The sequence below is a fragment of the Gorilla gorilla genome, chromosome 9 (genome assembly GCF_029281585.2).
Source record: "Gorilla gorilla gorilla isolate KB3781 chromosome 9, NHGRI_mGorGor1-v2.1_pri, whole genome shotgun sequence".
Classification (NCBI taxonomy): Eukaryota; Metazoa; Chordata; class Mammalia; order Primates; family Hominidae; genus Gorilla; species Gorilla gorilla.
This window is the reverse complement of record NC_073233.2, coordinates 94,137,305-94,150,848: the sequence shown is the minus strand read 5'-3', so window position 1 is coordinate 94,150,848 and position 13,544 is coordinate 94,137,305. Positions and strand designations below refer to the sequence as shown.

The window sequence follows — 13,544 nt, the reverse complement described above, 5'->3', positions numbered from 1 at the left end:
GTAAAACATCTGTTTCAATTTATACTTAGTCAAAGTTAATGGGTTACATTCAGTTCTTTTTAAAAATTGATGCCAGAAGTGGCTTATGTTTTTTAAGTTTTACTAAAATATAAAGAGTAATAGTTACCCAAATCTTTAATTTGAATGCAAACAATAAAGCAAAAACATCCTGCAACACTGTCACATATTTAAATTAAAACAACAAAAAACAAAACCAAAAAACTAAACATGGGATGGACTAAAATAGATATGCGGTCTGAACTACAAAAAAAAAAACCCTTCAAAAAACATTGTAACTTTAAAATATTTACAACTTGACAGAGTATCCTGAGTACGAAGTGCGTGCCACAGAGAAATAATTTCTGAAGCCTAGCATTCAGCCCAAAGGATCTTTTTTTGCACATACCTTGAGACTATTTACACATTTGAAAGAATATTTGCATTTCTTTGACTTCCATTTTCCCTTTCCCCAACTTTTCCTTCCAGGTGCATTTGGCGTGTTTGTAGGTGTATCAGGGCGTTCAGTGTTTGTACCACTTTCTATACTGACAGCGTCATCCTGTAAGCAGTAAATGAGGAAAAATTACATGAAACAGCAATACTGTTTCTAGCAGTAAATTACTGGGAAGATGCTGACTGACCTAAGAGAAATAATTTCTAGAAGAAGAAAAAATTGTATTCTTGCCTCCACATAAGGATAAACATAATCCAACTACAGGTTAGAAGGCTTGTACATATTTTATATTTCAACAAAAATGAAAATGAAATAAATACTAATGAGAATAATGGAAGAGTAATACTGTCTTTAATAAGGCACTGGTCTGTTCCAGTCACTTTAATACACTGTATCAGTGAATCTTTACAGCTCTTTACAAAAGGTACTGGAAGTGTTGAAAAAGCCTAACTGGTCTCTTGGCTGGTAATTTCACCCCAAAGCTGTGACTCTTAAATCTGACTGATGTATATGTCTTCATAATGTATTTGACTGCTGCTCAGTCTGGAGCATGGAGCTGGGGAGCCGTTTGAAGCAGGAGTGTTAATGGCTTGCTTCTACATTAGATGTCACTTTTTAAAATCCTGTTATTCAAATTCTGCTTATAACGCAAACCATTTAGAATTTTTTAAAAGTGCTACATATATTCTATGCTATTTACAAGTTAAAACTGTCTCATTGTTCTAAAGTAATAATACTCATAAATCAGAACTCCAGAGACTCTCAATCACAATTAAAGTAAATCCTTCCAAAAAAAAAGAAATGACTGCAGGAAACCTTGAAAATTCTCCTAATTCATACCTTATCTCACACACGAGTGGCCCTCTAATCTCAGCTCTCTAATCTCAGAAGAGGATTCCACTACCTCCTGATTACAGATTCCAATGTCTCGTTTGGAAAGAAAAGATTTATTTAATCTATGACCTTAGGGCAGCAGTTCTAAAATACATTCCAGAGGAAGCCTTTTTTTTTTTTTTTTTCCATGAAATGCCTATTAAACAGCCTAGGAAACACCGCTTTAGGGGCTATTTTTAAATTATTGCTTCCTAAAGTTGGTTTTATATAGAAGGTTAAAAAATATCATAAATGAAATAATAGGCGGGTAGCAAGCAGTACGTACTCAACAAATATTTGAATTGTAATTTAATGTAAATATCATTAGTCTTTACAGAAATAGAAAATGCGGTATTTTAATCTCTTTTTCTCTCCACCTTTTCAGTTGCATTCACATAATTAACAACAAATGTAGAAAACAATTCTGTATCTCAGTGGAAAACTATGCATTATCTATATAGCACATCCTTCCAAGTTACCAGACTATAGCCCTCCACTATGTCTTTGAGCTATCTTACAACTCTTTTTTGAGACAGGCTCTCCCTCTGTCACCCACTCTGTCCTCAGTTCAATGCAACCTCCACCTCCCAGACTCAAGTGAACTTCCCCCCACCTTAGCCTCCTGAGTAGCTGGGACAACAGGAGCTGGCCACCACACCCAGCTAATTTTTGGTAGAGACAGAGTTTCACGATGTTGCCCAGGCTGGTCTCAGACTCCTGGACTCAAAGGATCCTCCCGCCTCAGCCACCTAAAGTGCTGGGATTACAGGTGTGAGCCACTGCGCCCAGCCACAACTCTTTTTTCATTATGAATAACTGATAGACATGTAAATTTTGTCTCTACAGTAGAGGTTCAAAATGTCTTCCCTTCCACTCAAGGGGAAAAAAAGTTTCTGTCTCCATTTGGAATTCATCTCTCCATTCCTTTACTCCATATATTAATAAATTTGTACTGTCTTGATTTTGCGGGTTAACCATTACTGTATAACATTTGCCTGGTTCCCTCTGAGTAAAAGTTTTAACATGTGTTCACTTGCCATTTTTTCTGTAAAATTACCTTTTAACACTAGAGAACTGAAATTTTAAAAACTCTAAGACATTTTTATATATCAGTTTCTTTACATTCTGGCTAAACACTGAGCTGCCAATACAGAGGCCACATAAAACATTCGTTAATAGGGCACGTTGCTTATTTTACTTCTGATCACTTAATTTACCCATCTCCTCCCAAGGCAAATCAAGATGGAATCAAATGAAAATGTAATACAGCCACCATGCTTCCATTTTATCTTTAAACTAAAATCAAGTCTTTGCTGAGTGTCTAATATATGTACAGGCTGACCTCCATCCTATTCAGTTCTCAAAGTAAAGAATGATACTGTGCAACAGACATGGTACCACCATCTTCACTTGCTCAACGAAGAAACAGACACAGGGCAGTAATTTGCACCTGCATCTTGCCACAGGGATGCCCTGCATCTTTGCTTTTGCTTAAGCAAAAAGACAAGTCTCCAGATTCAGCCCTCTGATCTTACTACCAAGGCATCCATTAGTACTCTTGCAGAAGCCAACTACTCTGCAGTCATATGATCTCAAAAAGTTCAATAAAATGGCAGATAACACAATAAATGTAAAATATGTGCCTGTCATTCTCTGACTCGCATTAACAGTAGTAACTGCTCAGGTTACCTTAACTCTAACACAAAAACATATTCCCCCACACCCCATCTGCTTTGGCCTTTTGCCATTATTTGGCTCCCTCAAGAGTAAAACTATTGCCCTTATCTTTTCTAAACTCATTTTTATACAATGTTCTCTACTCCCTTACCTTACTACTGCCCCTAAGTCAGGGGTACATGGATGAAATTCAGAAGGCTTGTGAACTCAAATGGGGAAAAAAAATTGCATCTTAATTTTTGCCACCTTTAAAATTTAGCACTTCCTTCTATTATTATCTAGGTAACACATGCTTAATGTTACTGAAGTTGTGACTCTGCCACCAATGGAAATCAAGTATTTTTATATTATACTTCGAAAAAGTGTTTATACCCATCACTACTATCAGACCCGCTGCTAGATCTTGTTACTTAATGTGCTAATAAAGTACATATAGTATAGGACTACATCTAAAATTTGTTTTAGAAATATTTTATAACATGGTGTACAATTTTATAATTGAATTTGTTTGCAACCTCATATCCTGTATTTCATATATCTAAAAATGTTATTTTGAGAAGACACTACAAGATTAAGGCTTCCAAGGCATGCGCACGCACACACACAAAATTAAGGCTATCCAAATGGAGGAACGAAAACAAAACTAATCCAATCATTTGGTCTTGAACAGCTTTAAAATTGCAGCAAAGAATATGTTTTCCTGTAAGGGTCTGCAAGAAGAAAATAAGCTTTATTTTGTCCTTTGCAAGTTTCTTCATTCAGGTCTGACAGTTTCATTATATTTTGCCTGATTATTAAGTATGTGGAAGGGCCAGAAACATTATTCAATGTAATCATAAAATTAGTAGTAGTAATTATTATAAATAAATAACACGTGTATAGTACTTATTATGGGGCAGACACTCTTCTTAGTACTTTAGCTATATTAACTCATTTAATGCTTACAAATACTCTATGAGGTATTAACTCATTTAATGCTTACAAATACTCTATGAGGTAAATACCATACACCACCATCCTCATTTTTAAGAAACTAAGACAATTATGTCAGTCTCTTGCTCGAGGTCAAGCTAACAGAACAGAAATTTTAACCTATCACTTGGATCCAGCATCTGTGCTCTTAATACTCTAATCTGCCTAGAGAAATTTAAGAAAACGCAGAAATAAAATGAACGGTCTCCAAATAATAAAAAGAAGAGGGTAAAAAATGTTAGATCCCAATGTACAGTGAGATTGGGGCGCACAATCGGGGGAAAAATACAAAAGTAACACTTAACACCCAAGCTTTTCTGAAATTTCAAGTCTAGGATCCCACAAACTGACAATCCCAAGAATATCTATCTTGTCTCTGCAAAAAGAATCCTTTCCCATCTTTTCCGTGAAAATCTTAGTCATGACATCATTATATGTTTCAGCTAGGAATTATGACAGTATTTAGAAACTGCGTGTAGAAGATGTAACATTTATTCCTAAAACTAGCCAAACTGAGAAAATGAAGAACTTACGCCACTCTTCTGAAACACTTTAAGGAGTTTTGAGAAGATATTCACAAGTTGTTATATATCATGAGAAGGAGAATCACATTTTGGAGTAGTATCTTTGAATAAATTGTCAAGATACTTCGTTGACCTTACTGGTTATCAACCTAAAACATGAAACTGAAAACTTATTTATGTCAATTCGGCTCTTACTGGCGAGTCAATTAAAACTCAGTTGGGTTAAATGTTGGTACCGACTGATTACGAATATCCATTTCAGAGCTTAAAAAATCTGATTGCAAAACATCTCGCACTTGGCGAAGCCAGGAACCCACACTTAAATACATCTGCCTATACCACTGTTGCCTAAAATCTTCCAGGTCGCCACCCCCCTCACCTTTATCTTAAGTAAAAACGTTCAAAGAAGAAATCACCCACTCTTACTTCCTCAAAGGTAGTCACTCCCCACCCCCAAATCAAAAATCGATCCTCTCAATTCGGCTCCTCCTACAGAAAAGGCGACCTTCAGGCGCACCCGGTCTCCGCGGACAGGACGGAGGCGGACACAAAACCCCCTTTAATAAAGTCTCCCAAACTCCGCAAATCGAAGATCACTTTCCATCCTGAAAATTCCACAAGGGTCTTAGAGTGACAACCCTTACGCTCCTTTAACAGGGTCCCTAACTCTGCCCCGTCCTTCCAACTTTCTTAGAAAAGTCTCTAACGTGCCTTTTAAACTACTAGAATCTCAGACCCGCACTCTCCCCTTAAATCCCCCCAAAGGCCAAAACACTCCCCATCACATGCAAACTGATTTCAGGGCAGACCTCTCAGACCCACGCAATCACTAGAACCACTCTCCTTCGCCTAGTTCCTGCTTGTTCTCGGCCCCACATCAAAATCCCCGTAGGCAATTTCTATTTTCTCCCGCACGCCCGCGTTTTCCTGAGTGACACCTCTCCCTCCCCCCACAGCAGCCCGCTCGTCCCCGCGCCCCCCGTTTTAAAAGAATTTAAAACTTTCACTCCGCAGTCTCGTAACTGCCAGGAGCTGCACTTACATTCTCGTCTCCAGAGAGGTCTGGGTTGCTGTTCTCGTCACTGCTCAGCTTCTGCTTCTTGGCCGCAGGCATGTCTGTTCCCGCCGGCGCAGTCGACACTTCCCTCTCGGACATATTCCTCCGCCTCCCTCCAGGTTCCTGCCGCCTGGGGCGGGGCCTTCGCCACACCGCCGTCAAGCAAGCCCGGCCCGAGCTTGCCGCAAAGTTGCCGCTGCCGCCGCCACCTCCACCGCCCCCCCCACTGTCGCAAATCGCGCCCAGCCGCCGAGGCGGGCGTGCGTGCGACCCCGCCACACTGCTGAAAAAGGGGCGCGCGCGCGCGCCCTCCCGCGCGGCTTCCTGGCTCCTTCCCTTCCCCAACTCCCGTCTTGCCCTTTTCCCGCCGCCCTCCCGGCAGTCTACACGATGTAAGATCCGTTGGATTAAGAGGGCAGTATTAAGTATGTCTCCCTTCCCACCACCGCCTCGAGAAGAGGCGAAACTCAAAGGGATGCTCCCTCACCCCCTTCCTCCTTCCAAAGACGTTTCAGCCGCAATTGGCCCGTTCCTTCGATCTCCGACCCGCTGCTAGGGAGCGAAAGTCTGTGGAATGGGCTACACCACCAATGTCCCAGGAAACAGGGGAAGATACAAGACGTCACCTCTTGCTTTAGCTGTGCATGCCACGTTTCCTTAATCTTGAACTTGGAGGACAGCGCTTCCTGACTATTCACGGAACTATTCATAACCTAATTCTTCCTTGAAGACAGAAATGCAAAAACACTAACCTGCTTCCCCCTGGCTTCCCCCATCTGGCGAATGGAAAGTACCCGTCAGGGGATGCGCAGGCGCCGTGGCGTACTCTTGCTCTGGGTTCGTCGAAACCCGCCTCCTCCAAGCCCCTCCTCTGTTTGAATTCTCGTTTGCTGAACCAGGTAGTTTTCTACTCGGTTTCCGAATCCCAGGGTGGATTTCAAAGCGCTACGGAATTATACTCTAGACGCTTCTTAAATTCTTGTCGGATATTTATTCTGTTGACTATTTATTGTAATGAATGATTATCCTTCCAGTTGCTACCAATAGTGGTTAAGACTTAAATAGAAATATCCTAAAATTATGAGACTAGACTCCAATGAGTTACAGCCAAAGTGCTCTTTTTAGCTGCTAAAGGATAGGCCCTGAACTACGCCAAGGCCTAAGAATCAGTGCTCATCTCCATTATGAGATTGTGATACTTAACCGACAATGAATGTTTTGCTTGTTTTTGCACATCAGATACTATGAAATTCTAGAAGGCAACACAACTGTTAAACTTCGCCAAAATATTTGCCTCTGTTACTATATCTATTCTCTAGCAGGTGCCAGATAACATTGGTGAGCCTTGTGGAATTATTATATGGGTCATGAAACCATAACTGAATGAGCAGCAGGAAAAGGAGAGTGATGACGAAAAATAAAATACGGCATCCGCCACCCTTTTTTTGTTTTTCTTAGAACATGATTGTGACTACTTATCTATTCGGGCTTCTGTAAAAATGTCCTCATCTATAAAAATGAGGAGGCAGGAAGGGAGAAAGGGACCTACCATTTCTTGGGCACCTACTTGATGTTGTATATCTTTTCTCTTTTAGACCTCATTACCCACCTAGAGTGCACCATCCATAAAATTCTAGTATACTTGAATTATTTCTGCATGATAACTTTATAACCAGGACATCAGTTTCCTTATCTGCAGATTGCAAGTCACTCTTTCTTTTGTAGATAAAGAGAGAACTCTTGGTTGAGAATGAGAAAAGGAAGTAAAGCAAAGGCAGGTCAGAATGAGAGGTTTCTGCAGTGAAGACTTTGAAATAAAGAAGCCGAAAAAAAATTAAAGTTGAGGTCTCAATGACAGCAGTCATTTGTTCAGCACTTCCAATGTTCCAGGCACTACTAAGCACTCCTCAGTTGGTGAGAAGAGATGAGACTGGAGTAGAGTAAGCTCCTGAGAAAGTAAGACGTGCTTTGGTATGACATTTTCATCAGCAGACAGAAACATCCTATCCTTTGTTAAGAACATCTTTCCCAACAAAGGGAAGGACGTTTCTGAAATGTAGTTCTACAAGTAAAGGATAATTGACTAAAGCATTTCAAATTAAAATTACTCCGTGTGTGAGAGATTAGTGGGAGCTGGGAAGTGGGAGTCAACGTCTAGTCATAAAATTAGAAAAGTGCTGAACATTTGGATAAAGGACACATATGGTAGAAAAATGCCTTACAGCATTCATATTATCTGTAACAAAGCAAAAATAGTTTAAAGAGGCTTATTAAAACTTGAAGGGGTTATTTTTAAAATGTTTCTGATGAATCAGGGGTGATAAATGGAAATTAGTTTATATTACTACGTTATTGTCACTACATTAAAGAAAAAATATTCTGACACTTGTTAAAATAGTAAGGAACACTTAATTCAGGACTATTTTGATAGCTGTCAAGACTATCACAATAGGAGAGAGATCAGGCTCAACTCCAAATTACAGCAAGGAGCGGGGATGTATAGTCAAGGAGCAAAGTTGAGGGGTTGGTGGTTGGAAAATTACTAAGAAGAGACATCAAGAATGGGGAAATTTTTGCTACGCCAACTTAACAGAATTTGTGCTAAAAAAGGCCAGGGTGATCAGATATCAGGGGTGTGGGTTTTTCTCTAAACTGATGCAGAATTCTTGCTACAGCTGAGCCAGGCAAGCTAGACAGGAAGATGGAGAAGAGGGCTCAGAGGAGAGTCTTTGTTACTAATTTAAGATATGTAAAATGTCATAGGTGTTCCATGCAGAGTACTACTTTTGTGGTATTAATTTAATAACCATAAAAGTCTAATTACCTATTAAAAATAAGTTTTGCTGAGTGCATTGGTGTGTACCTGTAGTTCCAGCTACTCAAGAGACTAAGGCAGGAAGATTGCTTGAGCCCAGGATATCAAAGCCAGGCTGCGCTGCATAAGGAGACCTACTTCTCTAAAAAAGAAAAATTTGTACATTTCTCAACACTGCATTCTCCTACTGTGAAAGATCTCAGGAACCATCACAGTTGGAGAGGTCTTACTACCCACATTTTACAAATGAGGAAACTAAGACTTAGGATAAGTAAACAGTATGCCCAAAGACACACAGCTGTTCAAGTGGCAGTACTAGAGATTGTGTTCAATTGATTGGAAAGCCAAAGCACTTTTACCTCAAGATGAAGGACCCAGGCAGCTCTAAATTTATGTAATTCTATGCACAGAGCTTGGTCTTTAGACCACAGAATTGTTTATAAAGTATCAAATAACTTTAAAAACCTATCTCACTTGGGACAGAAAGAAGATACAACTGGGAAAACAAAGAATCTATATCATAGTTTATAGTAATGTACGGATTTCAGTCTTTACTTAATTTTGACCAATGTAACATGGTAATGTAAGATGTTAATAATGAGGGAAACTGGATGAGGGGAATACAGGAACTCTCTATGCTATCTTTGTTCTGTAAATTTTCTGTAAAAGTATTCCAAAATAAAAACTTACTTTAAAATATCTATCTCATACTTGGCTGTTGAGAATTCAGTAAGAAATACCCCTTAACCCTCAAGTAAGTGGTTGATCCATCTTGGAACTTTCCAAGATCATTTACTTATATAGAAAAAGAAAATTCACAGCGTTCCTTGGCATTGTCTCCTGGTATCTTGTAAGCTTCATATCAGGAAATGAGTTTCAAAAGCTAAATTAAATCCTTCCCATTTCAACTGGAGTCTATTTCTCATTCATTCAACATTTTTGTCTCTTCTGCTTCATAAATAGCAGCTGTTCATCATCATTCATGCAATGTGTAATCATATGCCTGCAGATCTGGTTTTCTATGAACAGAACATCATATGGCTTCTTTGAACATTTTCAAATCAATCAGGAAGAATTTACTGAATGCCATTTACATGCAAAGCAGTAGGATAATTCCAGGGGCAATGGGGAGGAGGGGACAATAAAAAAGAAAATAAGACACAGTCTCTACCTTCAAACAGCCTAATATTCATCCAGCGTTAAGAAATAACGAATGGGGCCGGGCGTGGTGGTTCATGCCTGTAATCCCAGCACTTTGAGAGGCCGAGGCAGGTGGATCACCTGAGGTCAAGAGTTCGAGACTAGTCTGGCTAACATGGCGAAACCCCGTCTCTACTAAAAATACAAAAATTAGCCTGATGTGGTGGCTGGAGCCTGTAATCCCTGCTACTCGGGAGGCTGAGGTGAGAGAATAGCTTGAAACTGGGAGGTGGAGGTTGCAGTGAGCTGAGATCACGGCATTGCACTCCAGCCTGGGTGACAAGAGTGAAACTCTGTCTAAAAAAAAAAAAAAAGAAAAATAACGAATAGATTTAATATATATTTGCTGAGTACCTACTGTGTGCCCAACACTGTTCCAGGTGCTGAGGAAACTTGACAATAAGCAAAACCAGACAATTTCCTGCTGTCATCATGCTTATTGACAAGTAGGAGAAACAAGCATTAACCAAATAAATGTGAAATTACCGTGGTAAGTGGTATGAAGGGGAAGTACAAGGTCAGGGCTGCTGCTAGCCCATATGGTATCTTTGTGCTATTTTTTAAAAGGCCATAACAGAAAGAGCCCAGAGTAGGTAAAGCTTGGCAAGCAAACAATGACTTTGGTAAATTAGAAAAGGCACCCCCTTTTCCAGATTGATACAACCCTGCTGCTCCATGTGCAAGGCTTTGTGAGTGGAGCACAAATTTGATTTTAGTTTTAGTTGTCACCTCAGCTGGGAACCCTTGTTTAGATGAACAAGCTGCACAGGCATACACAGCAGCTGGACAAAGTTTCCATGGACGTGTGTAATAAAGTGAGACATGGGAGGGTTTCCCTGAGAAACAGACAGAAGAGTAGAACTAAAAGAAGAATGGGAGTTAACCATTCTCCCATTAAGAAGAGAAGGAGAAACATTCTAGGGAGTGATAACAGCATGTGCAAAAGTCCTGGCGCAGGAATATGAGAAGAGTACAAATGCCATTGGTACACTGAAAGGTCAGTGCTGGTGAAGGACTGAAAAGAGAAGGTGACAAAAGTGTGGTAACAGAGAAGGCTAGAAAAGAAGGTAGGGGGCCAGATCGTGGAGGATCTTATAGACCTTCTTAAGACAAGTCTATTAACATGTGTCTCCTGTTGATAAGACTTATACAGAAGGAATTAGAATGGCATTGTTTTAACTCTGTTTGTATTTATTTCACTTATATACAGTGAAATGCACAGATCTCAAGTATATAGTTCCATGTGTTTTGACACAGGCATACACCCATATAATCCACACACCATCAAGATACAGATGGAGCTTTCCAACACTTCAGAAAGTTTTCTCATGCCTCTTCCCAGTCAAACCTCTCCTCTCTTTCTCCCCAGGCAGCCACTATTCTGTTTTGCCTATATTTGCATATTAGTTTTGCCTATTGTAGAACTTCATATAAATAGAATAATTCAGTATGTTCTCTTTTGTATCTGGCTTCTTTTACTCAGCATAATGTTTTTTAGATGTATAAAATGACATTAGCTTTTAAAGAAAAATACTGCCTTTAGCTTTCAAATACTATCTTTAGCTTTTAAATATTGTCATTAGCTTTTATGGCTGGGCATGGTGGCTCATGCCTATAATGCCAGCACTTTGGGAGGCTGAGGTGGGCGGATCATTTGAGCTTAGGTGTTCGAGACCAGCCTGGCCAACATGATGAAATCTGTCTGTATTAAAAATGTAAAAATTAGCTGAGCATGGTCGTGGGTGCCTGAAATCCCAGCTACTCAGGAGGCTGACACAGGAGAATCACTTGAACCCAGGATGTGGAGGCTGCAGTGAGCAGAGATTGCACCACTGCACTCCAGCTTGGGCAACAAAGTGAGACTCCATCTCAAAAAAAAACAAAAACAAAAACTGTTATTAGCTTTTAAAGAAAAATACTGTATTTTAAAGGAAAATACTGTCTAGGTCAATGGTTCTCAAATTGTAACAATTCAGAAACATCTGGATAGCTTGTTAAATCACAGTTGCCTGGGCCATATCTCCAGAGACTCTGATACACTGGGTTGGGATCCAGCCTCTCAATGTGCATGTCTAACAAACTCACAGGTGATACCAGTACTGCTGATTTAAAGATCACGCTTTGACAACCACTGGTCTAGATGACAAAATTAGAAATGTCTTATAACCAGTTCCAAGGAATTTTTCTGTTCATTTAATAAACACTTTCTTAAAGTACCTGCTATGTGCTAGGCACTTTCTAGGTGGTGGGATTCAAAAATAAAACATCACGCCTCTCCTCTAGTAACTTATAGTCTAGTAAGGGAAGACAGAGGTAAACCAAATGAGTATCACTAGTTGTCTTAGAAAATCTGTTCACTATCTAATGGAAAAAAACCTTAAAAGAGAGAAAATGCTTTTGCTTTCCCGAAGTAGATAAACTGCCAGGCACAGTGGCTCATGCCTGTAATGCCAACGGAGGCGGGAGGATCGCTTGAGCCCAGGATTTCGAGACCAGCCTGGGCAACATAAGGAGACCCTGAGTCTATAAATAAAAATACGAAAAAATTAGCCAGGCATGGTGGCATGCACCTGTAGTCCTGACTACTTGGGAGGCTGAGATGAGAAGATCACCTGAACCTGGGAGGTCAAGGCTGCAGCAATCATGCCACTGCACTCCAGCCTGGGTGACAGTGAGACTTGTCTCAAAAAAAAAAAAAAAAAAACAAAAACAAAAAAAACCCAACCAAATAAAAAAACAAACAACAACAAAAACAAAAACTAATGTAGATAAACCACTAGGAATAAAAGCAAGGCTGTATAATGGATGTCCTAGACACGGGATTCCTTACTGTCAAGCTAACTGCAAAGGTGATCAGTAAGACCTACTTTACTAAGTGTTTTCCGTGTGTCTGGTACTGTGCAAAATGCTTTCTACACAGCATGCCATTTAATCCTCTCAATATCACTATAAATCTGGTACTATATTATCCATGTCTTACAGACGACTTGTAGCTCACAGATGTTAAGGGATTAGACAAAGGACATTCAATAAGTAAGTGGGAGAATCAGAATTCAAACCCAGATCTCATTGACCCAAGTGCTGGTCCTTTTAAACACTAATACTTAGAGGTCTCTGTTAGAAAACAACCTTCATAAATAATTTTAGTGCTACCTAGTGCTATAATAGAAATGCTCAACAGAGAATACATACAGTACTATGACAGAACAGGTAGGGCAGTAACTTGGTGGAAATATGAGAAGGCATCACGAAGAGGTGAGAATTAGCTTGGAAAGTAAATTTTTGTCAGTGTTACCCTGACAAAAGTCTGAGAGACAGACAATCCATTGGATGCAAACACTACATTCTGAACATTAGCAAAGAACACTGTCTTGTGGCTAAAGAAAAGTTGATTAGGATCACTTATAGCTTGAGTGAAATCTCCCTTGTAATTATGCAGTGCCTTTGTTTACCACATACAGTCATGTGCTGCCTAATGACATTTCACACAATGACGGACTACATGCACAGTGGTCCCATAAGATTTTAATGGAGTTGAAGATTTCCTATTGCCTATTGATGTCATGGCAGTAACAACATGGTAGCGCAATGTAGCACAAGGCATAAAGCATTTCTTGTTGTTAAAGGGATGCACGACTCAGCTACTCGGGAGGCTGAGATAGGAGGATTGCTTGAGGCCTGGAGTTTGAGACGAGCCTGGGCCACAGGGACACCCCATCTCTTAAAAAATAAAATAAAATGAGAAAATTAGCCAGGCATGGTGGCGTGTGCCCGCAGTCCCAGCTACTCAGGAGGCTGAGTCAGGAGGATCACTTGAGCCTAGGCATTCAAGGTTGCAGCTTTGGAGACAGAGCAAGACCCTGTCTCTAAGAAAAAGAAAAAAGAGAGAGAGAGAGAGATGCTATCTTATGAGTGCTAATTCAGCTTTCTGGTTTCCTCGATAATAGAAAGTGCCCTAAAGAATGGACATTC

The 13,544-nt window shown here is 40.0% G+C and overlaps 1 protein-coding gene across 2 annotated transcripts in view; it reads right to left on the bottom strand.

The window, feature by feature from the left end:
- Positions 1–9,073, bottom strand: part of EED (embryonic ectoderm development) — a 37,900-nt gene extending 28,827 nt beyond the window's left edge. For both annotated transcript variants that reach the window (XM_004051935.4, XM_004051934.4), the window contains exons 1-2: positions 5,543–9,073; positions 407–559 (exon numbers count right to left, since the gene is read on the bottom strand). In XM_004051935.4, coding sequence (XP_004051983.1) covers positions 407–559; positions 5,543–5,656 — 267 coding nt within the window. In that variant the 5' untranslated portion in view covers positions 5,657–9,073. The remainder of the gene's footprint in view (positions 1–406; positions 560–5,542) is intronic.
- Positions 9,074–13,544: the final 4,471 nt, after the last annotated feature.